This window comes from Canis lupus, chromosome 31 (genome assembly GCF_003254725.2).
Source record: "Canis lupus dingo isolate Sandy chromosome 31, ASM325472v2, whole genome shotgun sequence".
Taxonomy (NCBI): Eukaryota; Metazoa; Chordata; class Mammalia; order Carnivora; family Canidae; genus Canis; species Canis lupus.
The window spans coordinates 37748442-37766244 of record NC_064273.1 but is presented as its reverse complement, the minus strand read 5'-3'; the positions used below and the strand labels follow the sequence as shown (position 1 = coordinate 37766244).

At 45.0% G+C, this 17803-nt stretch overlaps 2 protein-coding genes across 5 annotated transcripts in view; one reads left to right on the top strand and one right to left on the bottom strand.

Annotated features, from left to right (window-relative positions):
• Positions 1-17803, top strand: part of CSTB (cystatin B) — a 449713-nt gene that overhangs the window by 222757 nt on the left and 209153 nt on the right. The window lies entirely within an intron of this gene.
• The window catches only part of TRAPPC10 (trafficking protein particle complex subunit 10), an 89199-nt gene that overhangs the window by 58060 nt on the left and 13336 nt on the right, over positions 1-17803 (bottom strand). For 2 of the 3 annotated variants that reach the window (XM_025462110.3, XM_049104576.1), the window contains exons 2-3: positions 11573-11654; positions 6919-7054 (exon numbers count right to left, since the gene is read on the bottom strand). In XM_025462110.3, coding sequence (XP_025317895.1) covers positions 6919-7054; positions 11573-11654 — 218 coding nt within the window. Of the gene's footprint in view, positions 1-6918; positions 7057-11572; positions 11655-17803 lie in introns of those variants that run through there. The other variant, XM_025462112.3, reaches the window with a different exon arrangement.

Genomic DNA, 17803 nt, shown 5'->3' with positions numbered 1-17803 from the left:
TTTAAAAGGTAGAGACCCTTACGGATCTTCTGGAGATGAAAACCACATCTCAACTGCAAAATACACTGGATGGGAGGGATTAAGAGCAGTTTAGACACCACAGAAGAACGACTAGGTAATGTGAAGACACAGAAGCAGAAATCATCCAAATGAAACAGAAAGACTGAGAAGCCACCAACACAGTGTCATTGAGCTGTCGGTGTTTCAGGACCTGATATGTGAGTGACTGGAGTCCTCAGAGGAGAAGAGAGGAACACAAGTATCTGAAGGAATAACAACCAAAAATGTTCCAAATCTAAGTCAAAATTACAAACCCACAGCACAAGCACAAGATACACAAAGCAAACTACACCAGGGCACACCATAGTCAGTGTAAAACCAGTGACAAAGAAAAAAACCTTTAACCATGGAAGGGGGAAAAAAAAAGATACACTACATACAAAATAACAACGACAAGAATGAAAGACTTATCGGTCACAATGTAAACCAAGACCGTGGAGCCAAGTCTCTTACATGCTGGGAACAAATAAAGAACTGTCAGTTCTAGAATTCTCATCCAGCAAAAAATTTTGCAAAAATAAAGGCCTCCTCAGCTGCATAGAACTGAAAGAAGTCTCACCATGGACCTGCCCTATAGCAAAGGAAAGAGGAGCCCTGAAGTAGTAGCTAAGAGACATACTTCCTACGTCTAATTTCTACCACATAACTGTTTAAAGCAAAAACAGTAACAACGTACTGTCAGGTCTGTAACAAGCATGGGACCAGCAGGCCTGCGCAAAGGTGGGCGGTGGCCCAGCACCATATGAAGGGAGGAGGTGATGTTGAAGATGGGTGCTAGAAACCCAAAAGCAACTACTAACGTACAGGGGTTCTACTTTTAATTCTAAAATCCTAAACATTATCTACTTGTTCTAGAAAACTTCCCTTAATAGATAATGATCAAAAATAAAGCAAAACAACAACAACAAAACACAGGATCCCTATTAGAAAATGTAATTTTAAGGGGGGGGGGGGACCCCTCCGTTCATAATGTCCACAAAAAAGTGTATCTAGCAATAAAAATCCAAGATGTCTATGAAAAACATTAGCACACATTACTCAGGGTATCAAAAAGTCATAAAGAATGGAGAAACAAAAACCATGGTCCCACATGCAAAGAGTTGTGATTAAAATTCTCCCCAAATGAATCTGCAACTTATTCAAAGCAATCCCAACCAAAATACCTCCCTGGTTTCTTTTTCTCTTTTCAACTGCTCTGTATGGCTTTGTAACAAAGCATGACAACATACAGCAGTCCAGAACATTCGTTCTGCCACCAATCTACAACCTCAGCAAGACCAGATGCATAGCTTGCCTGCCCCACCCAGTGTGGCGCATGAAGGCTGGAACAAGAAACCCATCACGTGTCTGCTGCCAGATGCTAGCCTGTTGGCCAGAATCTGCTGGGACCGGGGCTGCACACCTCCAGGTGGCCTCCCCATGTGGGCCCTTGACTTCCTCAAAGAATAGTGGCTGGGCTCTGAGAGCATGCATCCCAAGAGGATCCCAGAGAAGGTGTATTACCCCTTTTATGACTTAGTCTCAAAAGTCAGAGTGCCTCTCCTCCCAGTCAGAGGGCCACTTCAGAGTCAACTAGAGGAAACACAGACCCGGTCTTTCAATGGAAGAATGTCACTGCCACATAGAGAAGAGCATGGGAGATGGAATATGTGGACACAGTCATTTTTGGAAAATAAAATTTGTACAACTAACAATCTGATTCTACAATTTATATGGAAGAAAAAATGTATACTTGACAAGGGATTTACTTTAAAAGAGCAGATTATCAATACATGTTATAAAAATGTAATAATTAAAAGTCTGGTCCTGGCACAGAATAGATGACGATCAACACAATATTGCACACACATGACCACTGGTTTAAAATAAAGGGGACATCTTCAATACGTGGAAAAGAGACAGATAATTATGAAATGATGTTAGGCCAATATGCTACCTAGTTAAGACTGTAAAGTTAGACCCTAAACCACCACACCTCCTGCTGCACACACAAAAAAAAACTTGAAGCTCTACAGATTCAAATATAAAACACAAATTATAAAACTATTAAGAGAAAATATAGGAGAAAACCAATTATTACCTTTAGGCAGACATGGTCTTCCTACACATGATCAACTCTACTCAGAAACCATTTTTTAAAATGACGTATTTCACGCCATAGAAACTGTAACAGTCACAAATACCTATGCACTGAATGATACATGAACCATCTACATAAAACACAAACCACAGATGATGCAAGCAAGAGAAACAGAAACACACCAGTAACAGAAGACTCTAACACACCGCTGTCAGCCACAAGCAGGTCAAGTGGACAAAACAAATAAAAAAATAACAAAAATAATATAAATGACCTAAACATTAAATCAGTAAGACAGCTCTAAAGGATCTATATTTAGCATTACAATCTAAAAAGTAGAGAAAATACATTCTCAAACACACATGGAACATCCACAAAAACTGATCATTTATTAGATCACAGAGAAAAAGTAAATAATTCATAAAGCAGAATTATGAACATCCTAATCACAATGCAATTAAATTAGAAAATTTAAAGTAAAAATTTAAAGAATTTTTTTCTGGAAATTAACTTCATGTTAAACTGTTGAGTGAAAGAGCCAATACAAACTAAAAACAGAGAATTTATTTTTTTTTAAGATTTATTTATTCATTCAGAGAGAGAGAGAGAGAGAGGCAGAGACACAGGCAGAGGGAGAAGCATGCTCCATGCAGGAAGCCCGATGTGGGACTCGATCCCAGGTCTCCAGGATCACACCCTGGGCTGCAGGCAGTGCTAAACCGCTGCGCCACCAGGGCTGCCAAAAAACAGAGAATTTATGAAAAATGACTGACTATTGGGATTTAAATTCCTATCTCTAAAGATCTGTATCATTTAAATTTAAAATGAAAATAGGGATCCCTGGGTGGCACAGCGGTTTGGCGCCTGCCTTTGGCCCAGGGCACGATCCTGGAGACCCGGGATTGAATCCCACGTCAGGCTTCCCGGTGCATGGAGCCTGCTTCTCCCTCTGCCTGTGTCTCTGCCTGTGTCTCTGCCTCTCTCTCTCTCTCTCTCTCTCTTTCTGTGTGACTGTCATAAATAAATTAAAAAAAAAAATTTAAAAAAAATTAAAAAAAAGAAAATAAATGCATTCCCAACTCATAAAAGAAAGAAAGAAAGAGAGAAGAGATAGAAAGAAAGAAAGAAACTAGAAAAAGAACAAAGTAAACCATAAGAAAACAAAAGGACGGAAATAAAAATGAAAGCAAAAATTAATAAAGTAGAAAACAGACTAGTGGTATGTCAGAAATGAAAACCCTGGTTCCCTGGTTAGAAAGAATCCACAAACTACAAAGAGCTAATTTAACCAAGGTAGAAAAGGGGGAAAATACAAACATACAAAGAAATAATAATTGCCACAAGAGCATATGTTAAAAGTCCAAAAAAAGACCACTTTGCACATCTCAATGAAATGTTTATAACCTAACTGAAATGTACAATTTCTATGAAAAATATAGTTTTATCAAAATTGTCAAATGGCTGCAAAAGACCTACTTCCGTGAAAGGGACACAGAACATGATCAAGGAACTGTCCTATAACAACATACCAGGCCCAAAAAAAAAAAAAAAAAAAGAACATACCAGGCCCAGATGGTTTCACAGGAGAATTCCATCAAATCTTAGAGACCAAACTGTTCTGGTGCCATATAAATTGTCTCAAAAATAGAAAATAAATGAAAACTTCCAAATTATTAGGAAGCAAATATAATATTGATACTTATGTGTAAGACAGAAAATATAAAAAAAGTTATAGACCAATCACTTGTGACCATAGATGCAAAAAAAAAAAAAAAAATCCTAAATTAGGTGAACAGACACCATTATCACTTTATAAAAATAATACTTTCACCAAGCAGTTTTTATACCAGGAATGCAAGTATGGTTCAATAATAAGAAATCCACTAATATATTTCAACATATCAGTAAATTTAAGTAGAAAAAATCCATGATTATCTCCACCAAATCTGAAAAAGCCTTTCCGAACAAAATTCAAGAATGTATTCCTAATAAAGATCCTTGAGGAATCAGGAAGGGATGGAACCCCCTTCAAGCTCATGCACATTTCCTCGGCCCTACAGCCAGCACCCTTCCAACCGGGCACACACTGCAGGCACCCCCACAGAAGTCAGGAACAAGGTAACCAGGCCCACTGTCTCTACTACTATTTAACAACAAGTTCAGAGGAAATTATTAGAGGCCTAAAAACTGAGAAAGAGATATGACGAGACATGTAGGAGAGCTCTAGACTCTGGGGCCTAGGGAACCAGTGATAGAACGAATTCACACAGTAAGAGAATTGGCAAGGCTAACGTGAAAAAAAACAACAGCCTTCCCATATACACTAATCAGCTAGAAGGTACCATGAGACAGAAAACCCCATGTACTTTAGCAACAGAAAAGTAAAATGCCTAGAAATAAATTTAACCAGAAACATGCAAAATCTGCAATGAAGAAAAGCACAAAACACTTCTGAAGGGCAAAGAAGCGGACTCATACAAATAGAAAAGACATCCCTCGTTCTGGGTCGGAACATCTCCACACCATCAAGATATTGTATCTGCATATGGTAATTTATAAGCTTAACATGGTCCCAATAAAAAACACAGAAAGTTTTGTCTAGAGCTCAGTAACTTGCTACTGATAATCCTACAGAGAAGTAACCACAAGAGAGCAAGAGGCAAACCATGAAAAGGAGGGCGGCCTCGCCAGCCAGGTGGGAACTCGGACCATGATGCGGGTGCGTGGCGACTGCAGGCCAAGGTCTCCGGACACGTCTGGCTGCAGCTCAGGAGCTGAAACCATGGCTATGTGTGTCTAGGACAGAGCGAGGAGGCACCTGCGTGATGCTGTGCAGAGCCAGGGCAGACGCAAACATGGAATGGGACCACACAACAGAGAGCCTGTGGGGTGAGGCTCAAACCAGAGGCACCAGTGGCAACCTGTGGTCTCTGAGACCCACACCTTCCCACCTCTGTCAACCAGAGGCCCAGCAGCGCTGACACGCCCACAGCACCAGGGGCACCGGAGCTCTGGGAATGAAGGGCAGACCCCAGGACAAGGGCAGCAGAGGTACCAGAGCCCAGGATACCTCGTTGTGCCTGAAAGTTGAGAAGTCCCTGAAAAGGACCCAGGGGCCAGTCTGAAGTGACTCTTATGACCTAAGCATCACAGGTAAGGATGGAACTGATGGCAAAGCATTAAATGGGACAGAAACCCATGAGGCTTTCAGAGCAGAGCACCACTGATGGTCTGGAGTGCTGGTCACAGCCCTCAGGAAAGACTGGTTCAGGAAGAATCATCGCTGGTGCCCAAGCGAAGTCAGAATGCTGGATGAGGAGCAGGAAAATCCTGTGGTCTATTTTTTTTTTGTAAGATTTTATTTATTTATTCATGAGAGACACAGAGAGAGAGGCAGAGACACAGGCAAAGGGAGAACCAGGCTCCCCGCGGGAAGCCCAATTCAGGACTCGATCCCAGGACCTCGGGATCATGCCTCCCAATCCTAGGACCTCGGGATCATGCCCTGAGCCAAAGGCAGACACTCAACCACTGAACCACCCAGGTACCCCTAATCCTGTGGTCTTAAAGTGACCCCCCACTCCCCCTAGAGATGGCTTACTAGTTGCAAGGGGAAAACCATTAATTACAGCATGGAGAAACTCTGACCATAACATCAAATCTAACCTCACTGCCAAGGGGGCCGTAGAAAGAGGTAGTTAGGGTCACAGGCCCAGGACAGCCATCCTTAGGCCAGTTCACAAGGTGGGCCCTTGGCTGAGGCCTGGGAACATGAACTGTGGGAGGGTCCCACCACCGTGGGATCAGAGGGCCTCATTGGGCATAAGCTCTTCATACAAATAACACAGCTTGTGCCGAATACTTGCTTTCCCTCTGGGGTCTAGAGTTTTGGTATGAGTCAGGCAGAGGGTGGGTGCCCATGGGCCTGAACCCCAATAAAAGCCCTGGGTGCTGACCTCTGACGAGCTCCCTGGTAGACAACGTGTCACATACGTCATCTCGCTCACTGCTGACGGTGTAAGCCCACTCTGCACAACAGACTCCACTGAAAAAGCTACAAAGCAAAATCTGCAAAGGCAAAAGGGTGTAGGAGTAAGCTTCCAGCCCTTTCTTATGAAACCACACAACACTACTTCTACATCCTCAGGTGAAAATGTCACAACACGTAATGATTTGTGCATGCTATATTTCACTAAATGCCTGTTTTATTAGAGCCAAAACACACAAGAAATGAACCACAGTGTTTTCTGTCAGTTAATGACAGAAGAATTCTGTCAACAGTGACAAGCTTCTTTCCAGGTTCATAAATATGCAACTGCAAAGTACTAGTAAGGGCTCTGGTGACCAGAGCATCCCTGCTCTGGAGGCGCTGTGATGGTGAGGAAGCAGGTCAGTCCCCTGCCCTCAGGAAGCCCTCAGGAGAGCCCCACAGGGAGTATGAAGTCCAGGACAGTGAATATGGAGGTTAGGCAAACAAAGCTGGGAGTAAATAACAATCCCAGAGGCCATGAGGGTGCAGGGAGCTCACAAGAACTCCAAACACAGCAGTGAGATCATACGTGGTGGTTACCAAGAGGGCACACCCCGAACCAGAGCAGAAGCATGGGGCGACAACCAGGCATGTGCCTGAGGACGGGAGAGAAGAGAACACCAAGTAGAGTACATTAAAAAGTCAATCTGAAAAATTACGATTTCCTGAACAACAGCCAGACTGGTGACTTCTCAATCCTATTCCAAGGTATTTTCTCATAATTTCTTCTCCCTTTGTGAATACTTACACAGCATTCCGTCCAATAAATATGAAGGAAGGGGAAAGTAAGTAGGGCTTTGTTTCCTTCTTTGGGCAGCAGCTCCTCTTTGAATTGAACGAAGTTAGATTCTAGGTGAATCATCTTTGGAGCCCGGCCATAGGACCTATGAACAATTTTTAAAACATCACTGAGAAAAATGACAACAGAAGATTCAGCAGAAAGAAAAGGGGGGAAAAATGCAACAATAATTAAATCATATCCACGAGTTCAAAGTATAATATACAGTATTAATCCTGAATTATAATGGCAATACTCTGTCCAAAAGAATTCTGTAATATCTAAACACGCTTCCTATGTACCTGTCAAAGCTCCCTCTCTGTAAGTCTTTCACCTTACTCGGTGACACGCGCACAGTAATATCCGACTTAACCAGGACTATTTGCAACAACACAGACTTCTGAGAAAAATGGGTATTATTTAGAGCTTCACTGAATCTGTAAGTCACTATTAAAAAAAAAAAAAAAAAAGATTCCCAAAGGTCAAAAGGGGATTTTGAAGATAGGAAAGTTTCAAACTATACAAATACTTTTGTTTTATGATCCCCTGTATGACCCAAAACAGAAAACAGAGAGCGCCCTCGGCCCCGAGGGAGGCACAGAGAGGAGGCCCGTAGGCTGCATACGCCCAAGCCAGGGCTGGCAGGGTGTGGACGCTTTCACTGTACTTCTACAACATACCTTAGGCTACATCTATTTTTCCTTCATACTTACTTCCCACTTCTAGTAGCTGCATCTCTAACACATCTCTAGCTGCATTTTGTATTTTTTGTCCAATCTGAGGGGTCTGTGCCTAATAAACTGAAACTAACTGTATTTAACACGATTATGAGGATGCTTGAACTTGTGTACTTTCTATTCAGAGACTATTTTTCTCTGTCCTTTGTGAGACTCATCAAGTTTTCTTTTTCCATCCTTTTCTCTGTTGGTTTGAAAGTTTAACCTTCTATTTCTATTCTGCTGTTGGTTACATTTCTATTTTTAATACATAAAAACTTAAATTTTTCTTTCTAAAAGTAGAGTAGATGTCTACCCTCTCCTTGAACAAGACAAGTACATTTTCTTCTCTCTGCTTTCTTCCTTACATCTAAAATTGTAGATTTAATTTTTACAAATTGAGTGATATCTTGAGCTTATTAACTAAATATTTTTATGACTTGTTTGCTGACAGCTGCTTCTTTCATCTATGAATTCTGAGCTCATTTTCCTTCCTGTTGAGATGTGTCCTTTCATTATTTCAGGGTGGTAAGGTCTGTGATCAGACATGTCTGAAAACATTTTATGTATTTCCCAACCCTCTCCACGTCATGGCAAGTAATGAATACAGCAGGCGAATGGCACACAGGAACACACACGTGAAGCTCCGTGCAGCCAGAAGTGACGGATCCTGCGGCCCCAGGTGGTCCCCAGGCCTTGGAGAGACAAACCCTGTCGCTCCTACCTCAGCCAGGCCCACAGGCCAAGGGGCAGGGCAGGGGGCAGACGGCAGGGGTGGTGGAGGGGGGCTGACTCAGTCTTCCCTTCTGCGTGTGAGTTGGAGTAGCACAGACTTCTAGGTCGAAAGAAGTTTTCCGTCAGGACTCTGAGAAGTGCTGGCTCTTACTCTCGATTTTCGATGTTGTCAGAGACGGCAGATCTGGTTTCTTTTTTTGTCTGTCTTCCTGGCATGGCTTTTGGTTCGCTTTGTTTTGCTTTCATTCCACGGGACTTGGTAGTGGGGGCTCCAGCAAGCCCCTGATTCGCCACAGGGAAAGTCCTGACCTTAATTTTTCAGATGCTGCTCGTCCCCTACTCTCTACCCCCTGCTCTGAAACCTCTAGCTAACGCCCCCACGTCGACGCGGCCCAGCGCCCCCGCGTGCAGCTCCGGGCACCCAGCCCCAGGGCGCCGCAGGGCCGCGCAGCTCCGGCTTGCCACTCCCCGATGTGCTCGGCGCCCTACAGCCGTCCCTGCAGCTAGCAGAATCTTGGCTTCAATTCTCGTTCCGAGGTCTGCTCAATCAACTGTACATTTTTATCACAGTCACACGCACCTACTTTAACACGTCAGGCAGCATCAACCGGCCTCTCGTTCTCTCACACTCACGCGCGGCTCCCGCCCGGCCCCCTCCGCGCCCGCCCCCCTCCGGGTTTCCTAGAGCTCCTCTGACAACTACCACAAACCCAGAGGCTTAAAACAACACGAATTGTCTGGCAGCGCAGGAGACCAGCAATGGGAGGTCAGGAGCCGGCAGCGCTGGCTTCCCTGACCCTTGGTGGGAGAACACGTCCGTGTCGGGCGTCTGTCCGCCCTGCCCTCCACCCTGCCCGCAAACCCGGGCGGTCTGGGCTTGCAGCCGGGCCCCGCTCTCCCCGGGTGCCCCGATCTCCAAGGCCAGCTCTGCACGGACCGCAACTCGGCCTGCGTCCATGTCTTCTCGGGACACCTGTCACTGCACTTAGGGCCACACTGCTCCAGGCTGATCTCCCGTGATCCTTACCTCCATTATGCTACAAGACCCCTTTCACCAAATAAAGTCACACTCACAGCTTCCAGGGGGACGCATCTCCTCGGGGCCACCATTCAGCCCACTGCATCTCCCCCAACACTCTCATTTTTGACACAAGGTCCAAATGTCCACGATGGGAGACGCGGGCTCAGCGCTGCCCGCCATCCTCGGGCCTGCCCCCCGCCCTCCCAACTACCTTGTCGCCGTCCTCTGTCCCAACTCCGGGACTCCCTTCCTACTAAATGTGCCATCACCTCCAGTTACGCAGCTCTATGATGTGTTTTTCGTCCTCCTGCATCCTCGTTCCCTCAGCTCACAGCTGCCCGGGCACTGCAAACCCCATGTGCCACCGACGGGGCCAAGCCTCAGCTAGTCCGTCCGTCCCTGTCTCGGTCCCTGTCTCGGTCCTGTCTCTGGGCTAGTATCCCGCAGGCCTCCTGCTCCCATGGGGAAGGCACCGGGGGCCAGAGCAGGGCTCTTTGCAGCGCCCTCCGGTCCATCCCGCCCCGCCTGCAGAGTGTGGAGGAGGCAGACAGCTCTGGTGCTGGCCGCACCTGCTCACACCCAGACTGGCCCTTTCCCGCGCTTCCTGCGGTGCCTCATATCCACGGCCCTGGAGCTCATCTGGCCACGAGCCACAGGCTCCCGCAGAGGTGGCCCTGCGCCGCCAGTCCCCTCCCCGCGTGCTCTGGCCTTGCCTGCTGTGGTCCTGGGCTCGCTCCCTGCGTCTCCAGGAGCTACCTCTGCAGATACGAGACTCAGGGGCTCAGCCTCCTCTCCGAGGCCTCCATCTGTCATCCTTCTCGAGCAGGTGTCCAGTCTCCACTGTGTCACCCGCACGCACTCTGTCTCTGCACCCTCACCCTTCTTCAGCCCTTCCTCTGGCTCAGACAGGTTCAGGGAGGCAAAGAGATGAACACACACTAAATCTATGTCTCTCCTTGTTTCCTTACAATCCCTGGTCTTGTTTCATGGACATGCTTCTTTGTTTTCTCTTTCTGAATGTTTAACTAATGTGTATTAGAAGTCCTCTCCAGACGTTACTTCCTCCACTGAGTTACCTTCTCTCGCTGACAGCACAGGGCCTGCTCAGATGTTGAACGATTCTCCCACTTTCCATCTGCTCTTTCTAGTCAATGTAGTAGTTCAATGCATTCCTTCTAACAGTGTATCACACACAAAAATGAGACTAGACCCCATCTCTGGTGAGTCACACCCAGAAAGCCACGTCAATTCTTCATGGTGGTGGAGGTGCAGCATGCTGCTGGTCAGAGGGAAACGGTGTGGCAGGAGCTGGGCTACGTGAGCATGAATGACAGCCGGGATGTGTACACACCTCGATTAAAATCAGATTCCCTGCACCAACAAGTCAGAATCCAAACATTTTCTAGAAATAATAGCTAACCATAGCAGAAAGAAGTTTTCCAATAAGATAATTCAAACATGGACTACTTCTCCAGACAAGTCCTGAGACAAACAATCGCCTACAGAAGGACACATAGGATTGTTGGTCTGGTTTCCCTCAATTTTTAAATAGCATCTTTCTGTACACTTCCTCATCCTTACAAAAAGAGCACGGGAGCTCAGGGTGGAGAGGTCGTGCTGAGACCATAGGTAAAGGCCACGGGTTCTACACTAATGTGGAGGCTGAGCGCATGCCTCCCCTCCAAAGTGCCCGTACCTTTAAGACACTCTGATGCAGACTTTGAATCACAGAAAACAAACTGAGGGTCCCTGGAAGGTAGGGAGTAACTGGGGGATGGACACTGGGTGTTATATGCAACTGATGAATCACTGAATTCTACCCCTGAAACTAATACTATACCATATGTTAACTAAACTGAATTTAAATTCAAAAAAAAATTTTAAAAGACACTGATATACCACGAGGAATCAGATGTCATTCCTATAAAAGAGAACCTTTAAATCAAAAGAACTGTCTTGTTTCTACCACCCTAGGTCTCAGTAAGAAAATCAACATAATCCTTAAAGAGTAAGTCCCACAGATTATGTGATATGTTCAGTTTCTTTACAAAACACCTTAGAACTTAGGCTTTAACTTTTATGACCTCATTTGCTCACAGAAATGTCTACAAAATATAGAGGGAGATAAAGCCAAAGAGCAAATATGCCACACCTTCTCCATTCCATGGGTTCTCTTGGAAGCTGCTGGGAAAGCGTTGGATAAATAGAGGTAAATAAATTCTGATCTCCAGCACCTACAACAGGAATAAAGAACAGAGTTACAACAGGCAACATGGGCTATAGAACGTACTGAATTGGTAACTTACACAATTTTATATTTAGTAAAATGACATCACAAAACAAGATTGTTTTATACCTTTAAGTTATTGATCTCAAGAAAACCCAGCCCTTGACATTCAGTCTAACTCCACCCTTACGACACCTCCATGTGGTTCGAACGGTTTTCCCCAAGGAGAATGAGGATCGGAAAAGCTGAGTACGTTGCCCAAGACCACAAAGCTGAGGAGAGAGGGAGCTGGCTCAGCTCCACCAGCAACCTCCTGAGCGTATGGCCCGCAGCTACTGCTTCTGCTTCATGCAAACGGCCACAAACATCATGCAGAAAAGGAAACCCCAGGAAGTGAACGTGGATTTCCTCACCCAAATAAACTCAATATGCATCCAGACACTAGTAGGAACTAAAATACATACAGAACACTCTGTGCACATGACACACAAGACACGAGACACGTGGCTTCTCTGCATTAGTCCTCGCAGTCCCTGCTAGGGCACGACCAGCCTTCTCAGATCAGGAAGGCAAGGCTACAGGGGTCCGCCGATTCAGAACACAAAGCTGGCTCTTGGGGATCCTAGTTTTGCATCCAGGTATGTGTGACTTCACGCTACAGGCTCAGTTTTTACTCAGCTCTTTTATCTTAGTGTTAACAGAACTGCAAGGTCCATTAGCTCCCATAAAATGAGAGGATAACCACATTATCCTTAGGCTAAAAAAGAACCTTTTAATGTAGATGACTCAAACTCTTACACTGGAGATCCTCAAACTTTAAGCAAAACCATTATCCAAATTGCTTTTGTATTGATCTTAAATCGTTGGGAATTGATGTGGGCCATTAATACACTGGCTTATTTTGCTATCATGAACATTAAAAAATAAATAAATAAAAGACCTCCCCAAAACCACATAACGAGATGATCACTGCTGAGAGGAGCATTGCTTGTGGGGAACAGCCAAGCGCAGCTGTCAGATGGGCACAGAGAGCCCCTCAGTTGAGTGTGCCACCCCTCCTGGGCCTCAGAGGGCTACCTGTGAAATGGGAAATAACACCTAGGGCTGTGGTGATGGTCAAATGAATCAGCCTTGACCCGGGCCTGATGCAAAGTAGTTTAGGTTACTCTTACTACATGTTCTGTTCAAATAAAAACAATTTTTATGTTTTAACTTAGCATTTTTCATTGTATTTCTTTATTTGATAATCATCTTAGAAATCATTAAAGTAAGAAAATAATCAGCCTCAGATTTCTTACCTTGGATTGCCATCCCTATGGCCTCCTTAGAAGGTTCCAAGGTTAATGTACAAAAATTGCCACTCTTCTGCTGAGTGGCCCTGAGGGCAAGCAGTAGAAGCTCTCTCCTGCTTCACCTGTGTTCATCCTCATAACAAAGTCTCACACAAATACACCTGGGTACAGAGCCTCCCAATAAAGTGCCCCCTACATCCCCCAAGCTAGCTCTCTTGGAAAATCCTGTTAGAGTAAAGCTCATGTAAATGGGGACCGTAAGGTAAGTTTTCTTACACTATCTCATGGAATAAATCTTTAATTTCTGTCCTAAGTTCAATTTTAAAAGATCAGAGGTCAACTAGCACACTAATGGCAGACTTCAATGTGACTGTCTGACCCCGGTGCCTGCCACAAGCTGAACGGTGTGCCCCCACAAAATTCCTGTTGAAGTCCTAACCCCCAGGACCTCTGAGTGTGACCGTATTTGGAAATCAAGTCTTTAAGGTCTCCAGGCCCTGATATAATCTGACTGGTGCCCTTTTAAAGAGAAAATGTGGATACACAGAAAGAGACAAGCCCACATGAAGACACAGAGAGAACACAGCCATCTATGTACACAGCAAGAACAGAAAGGCTCTGCAGCCAACCCCACAGACACCCTGATACTGGCCTTCCATCCTCTAGAGCTGCCCACTCGCTGCTCCAGCCACGCAGGCTGTGCTCCTCTGCAGACTAACACCCCTGCCCCCTCAAGTTATACCTGAAGGTCAAATTCTTCTAACCCACTGAAGCTCTACCAGGACTGAGAACAAAGAAAAGCTACCTGATATTCCAGAACGCACGCCATCATTGTCCTAATAGCTTCAATCTTTGTATGGAGCATCCTGCAAAGCTGCGATGCCCCCTGGAAATGGGCTCCAGAGAGCAGGAGAGTGGAGGGAGGAAGATAGGAGACTGTGTGTAGGCATAGAATCCCAATTACATCTCTGCTTACGCGATGGGTGACCAAATTTACAATACGTACTTAGTAGAATCCCCAAAATAGCCCAACCATGGAGTAGAAAGGTCCTTAGAGCTTTGAGGTCTGAACCAGAAGATAGAAGACGGAGCAACTTCTGGGCTGATGTTCATCAGAAAGTAGCTACTAACAGCAAAAACGAGGTGGAAGACTGATGCGCCCAGCTTCAGAGAACCCTGTTTAGAGAACTGTGTTTATTTTTCCACCTCAAGAGGCCTATTAAAGGACTGAAGTCAAAGTATTTATTGTAATAACTAAGATCCCTTTTCGTGTGAGAAAGGGGAGCCTCCTCAGTCCTTAATAAGGGTAATTCAAAGCATAATCCCATTAACATAAACCTCTCTTTCGGGATCCCTGGGTGGCGCAGCGGTTTGGCGCCTGCCTTTGGCCCAGGGCGCGATCCTGGAGACCCGGGATCGAATCCCACGTCAGGCTCCCGGTGCATGGAGCCTGCTTCTCCCTCTGCCTATGTCTCTGCCTCTCTCTCTCTCTCTCTGTATGACTATCATAAATAAAATAAAATAAAATAAAATAAAATAAAAAAACAAAAAACCTCTCTTTCCCTGCTCTGCCGGGCCCATTCCCATCACTGTAGGGGACACGTGGAGACAAGAGGGCTGGGGGAGCACACCGTGCCCGCGCCACCCGCAGGCAGCTCCCGGGGTGTGCAGACCAGGGCGGCTGGTCGGCCTCCACCCCTGGCCAGTATCAGGGCAGGGCAGGGCCCTGGCAGGAAGGGCTGCGAGGGGCAGACACAGGAGCCACTCAGATGTGAAGGCAAACATCGGGACAGTCATCCTGCTGGGAAGAGAGGGACACAGGCACCCAGGGTGCTGCCCAGACCTGCTGGGCACCTGCCCCAGGCTGAGAAAAGCCCCGCTCAGACGGCCCCCAGTGAAGGCAGGCAGAGTCCCAGATTTCTGATGGTATGAACCTGTTTTCTCCTTATTTCTGTCAGCAGTAACTAGATTTTGTCAGATGCAGTCAGACGACTGGCCAGACCTTTGTTACCTCCCACATTCTCACATTTTTACCAGCATATATTTGCATGTATTAATCATGTAATTTAAAACTTTTTAATGCTAAAAGCAGTAAGAGCTAATTAAATATGGAGGGAAAAAGAAGCCAAAAAATAAGATTTCAGTGATTTAGGCATAAATGGGTCCTATTTCAACCAATTCAACATTTGTCTTACAACAGAAGGAACTGGGAATTCAATTATGGAAAAAGTAATTAGTAACCTGTATCAACATTAAAAAGACACTAATATGTATCCAGTTTATAAGATAAAAGTAACTACAGATATAAATACATCACTTACACTTGAGATCACCGACAGTAAGACAGTAAGAAAATGGCTATTTTTGAAACAACTCTAACCTTCAAAGCAGTCGATCATAACAGAAATAGAAATCTGGAGGCCAGTCTCCTGACCCAAGATGCTGTCACTGAGATTAGAATCTAACTAAAGCCTAACAGCAGGCCAGACCCCCGCCCCAAACCAGTCCTACACCATGTAGCTCACTGGTCTGCTCCCTGAAGAGCAGTGGACACTTTCACTTTCAATCACTTGATGCCCAAAACCTTTATTTGGGGGCCCACTAGAACTACAAAGTCACAAGTGTTATTTAGACATTTTTGAAATTCAGATTTTTAATTCTTAACACTAGATGGCAACTGGAACAGAAACAACACTAAGCTGACGGAGCACAGGACTTTGGGATGTCCTGTTTTGCAGCGAAATGTCCCAGACAAGACAACCGGCACTGCACCCTATCAGAAGTCTCGGTCTAAACCAAACCATCGGGAGGGTTTCAATTTGAGAACAAGATTACAGGGGTGTTCACTTTCTGCATCTCAGGAATATAATAGGGTGTCTAGGGACGCCTGGGTGGCTCAGCGGTTGAGCATCTGCCTCCAGCTCAGGGCATAATCCCAGGATCTGGGATCGAGTCCACATCGAGCTCCCTGTATGGAGCCTGCTTCTCCCTCTGCCTGTGTCTGCCTCCCTCTCTGTGTCATTCATAAATAAATAAATAAATAAATAAATAAATAAATAAATGAATATTTTAAAAAAAATATATAGGGTGTCTAAACTAAACTAAAAGGTACATAGTCTCTCTAACCTAAAAGAAAAAGGTTCGTACCTACATTCAAAAGCTATGCACTGGTTGTTGCTAATGGTCCTATAATGTTTATACAACAATTTTTAAAAGATTTTAGGACTCAAATATGACATTAAGATTGAATTTGGCACTGAGTGTACAGAAAGAGTAGCATGAATTACCAAATGTGGTTTGAGTGCTTGGCAGCTATAAATTATGCCTCAGGGGAGACACAAGCTATTTTGAAGTTACTCAGTCAGGAAGGACACAGGGTTTTCATGCTTGTACAATCCTTACTCCCTGTGTTTCTTGTTTTTTTTTTTCCCCAGACATATGTTAAGGGCATTTGGAAATCTGTCATAGCCCTGCTCTCCAGAGCCTGTGAATATGTTACAAGACGAGGGAGAAATTAGGTGGTAGATAAGGTTGCTAATCAGGTGAACTTAAATAAAGAGATTATCCTGGATCATCCAGGAGGCCAATGCACTCAGAGGGGACGATGGAGGCAGACCCAGAACCAGAGTTGGTATCGTGAGGACTAAGCTGGTCATTGCTGGCTCTGAAGATGGAGGAAAGGCCGTGGGCCCAGGAACGTGGGCAGTCTCTAGGAGCCGGTAAAGGACAAGGGAATGCATTCTCTCCAGAAGGAATCAGCCCTGGCAACCTCTTGATTTGAGCCCAACGAGACCCATTTCAGACTTCTGACCTCCACAACTCCAAAATAATACATTTGTGTTATTTTGAGGCATTAAGTCTGTGTAATTTGCTATAGCACCCACAAGAAAAATTAAAGCGTTTAATTTGAAAAAAAAAAAAAAATTCTACATACTACCTTTCTTCTGATGCTACAGGAGGGCTTAGCACCAGGTGAGAGCTAGCTAAAAGAAGTCAGAGGAGCCATCTGCTTACCACCAATACACAGCACGAGGGGCCTGGAACACTTGCAGGGTCTGGCACACACTCACTCACAAGCCAGCCTGTGGAGAGAGGGCTATTCCATTGATTGGAAACTAAGCCAGAGGTCAAGCGTGGAAACCTGCTCAAGGACAAGCAGCTAATGAGCTTCAAACCTGGGACCTATTCACCTCCAGGCAGCCTGGCTCTGGACTCAATATTCTTCTCTGCTGGGGCACCCGGGGGGGCCTCAGTGGTTGAATGTCTCCTTTGGCTCAGGTCATGATCCTGGGGTCCTGGGATCAAGTCCCACATCAGGCTCTCCACAGGAAGCCTGCTTCTCCCTCTGCCTGTGTCTCTGCCTCTCTCTGTATCTCTCATGAATGAATGAATGAATGAATGAATAAATAAATAAATAAATAAATCTTAAAAAAAAAAGTCTTCTCTGCTGCCCTGAGTTGCTTCTCTATTTCTTAATTTTATTATTTGCTAATTAAACTGCACGGAGGCTCTGTCAATGCTGTCTGGCTGAAGGTACAGGTTCCAAAAGACCTTCCATCAATAGTGAACACTTCTGTCATTTGCTTACCAGTCACTAGCCCTTAAACATGCAAAGCTATGAAATCTCAACACTAACGGAGAAAAGGATCAGGACACGGTAACCATGAGAAAAGTGGCAGAAAAAAAACAAAAGGTTCAGCCGATTTGCAGCTGATGGGTAACTCTCCTCATAATATATGCATTTTTAAGATCAATATTTTTATTTGGAAATTTATGTTGGGTAAAAGATTTTAAATCAAGATTGATACTCTCATACAGTATAATTCTTCTTCAAATTCTTTAGTATAATCTTAGTAAAGGGAAC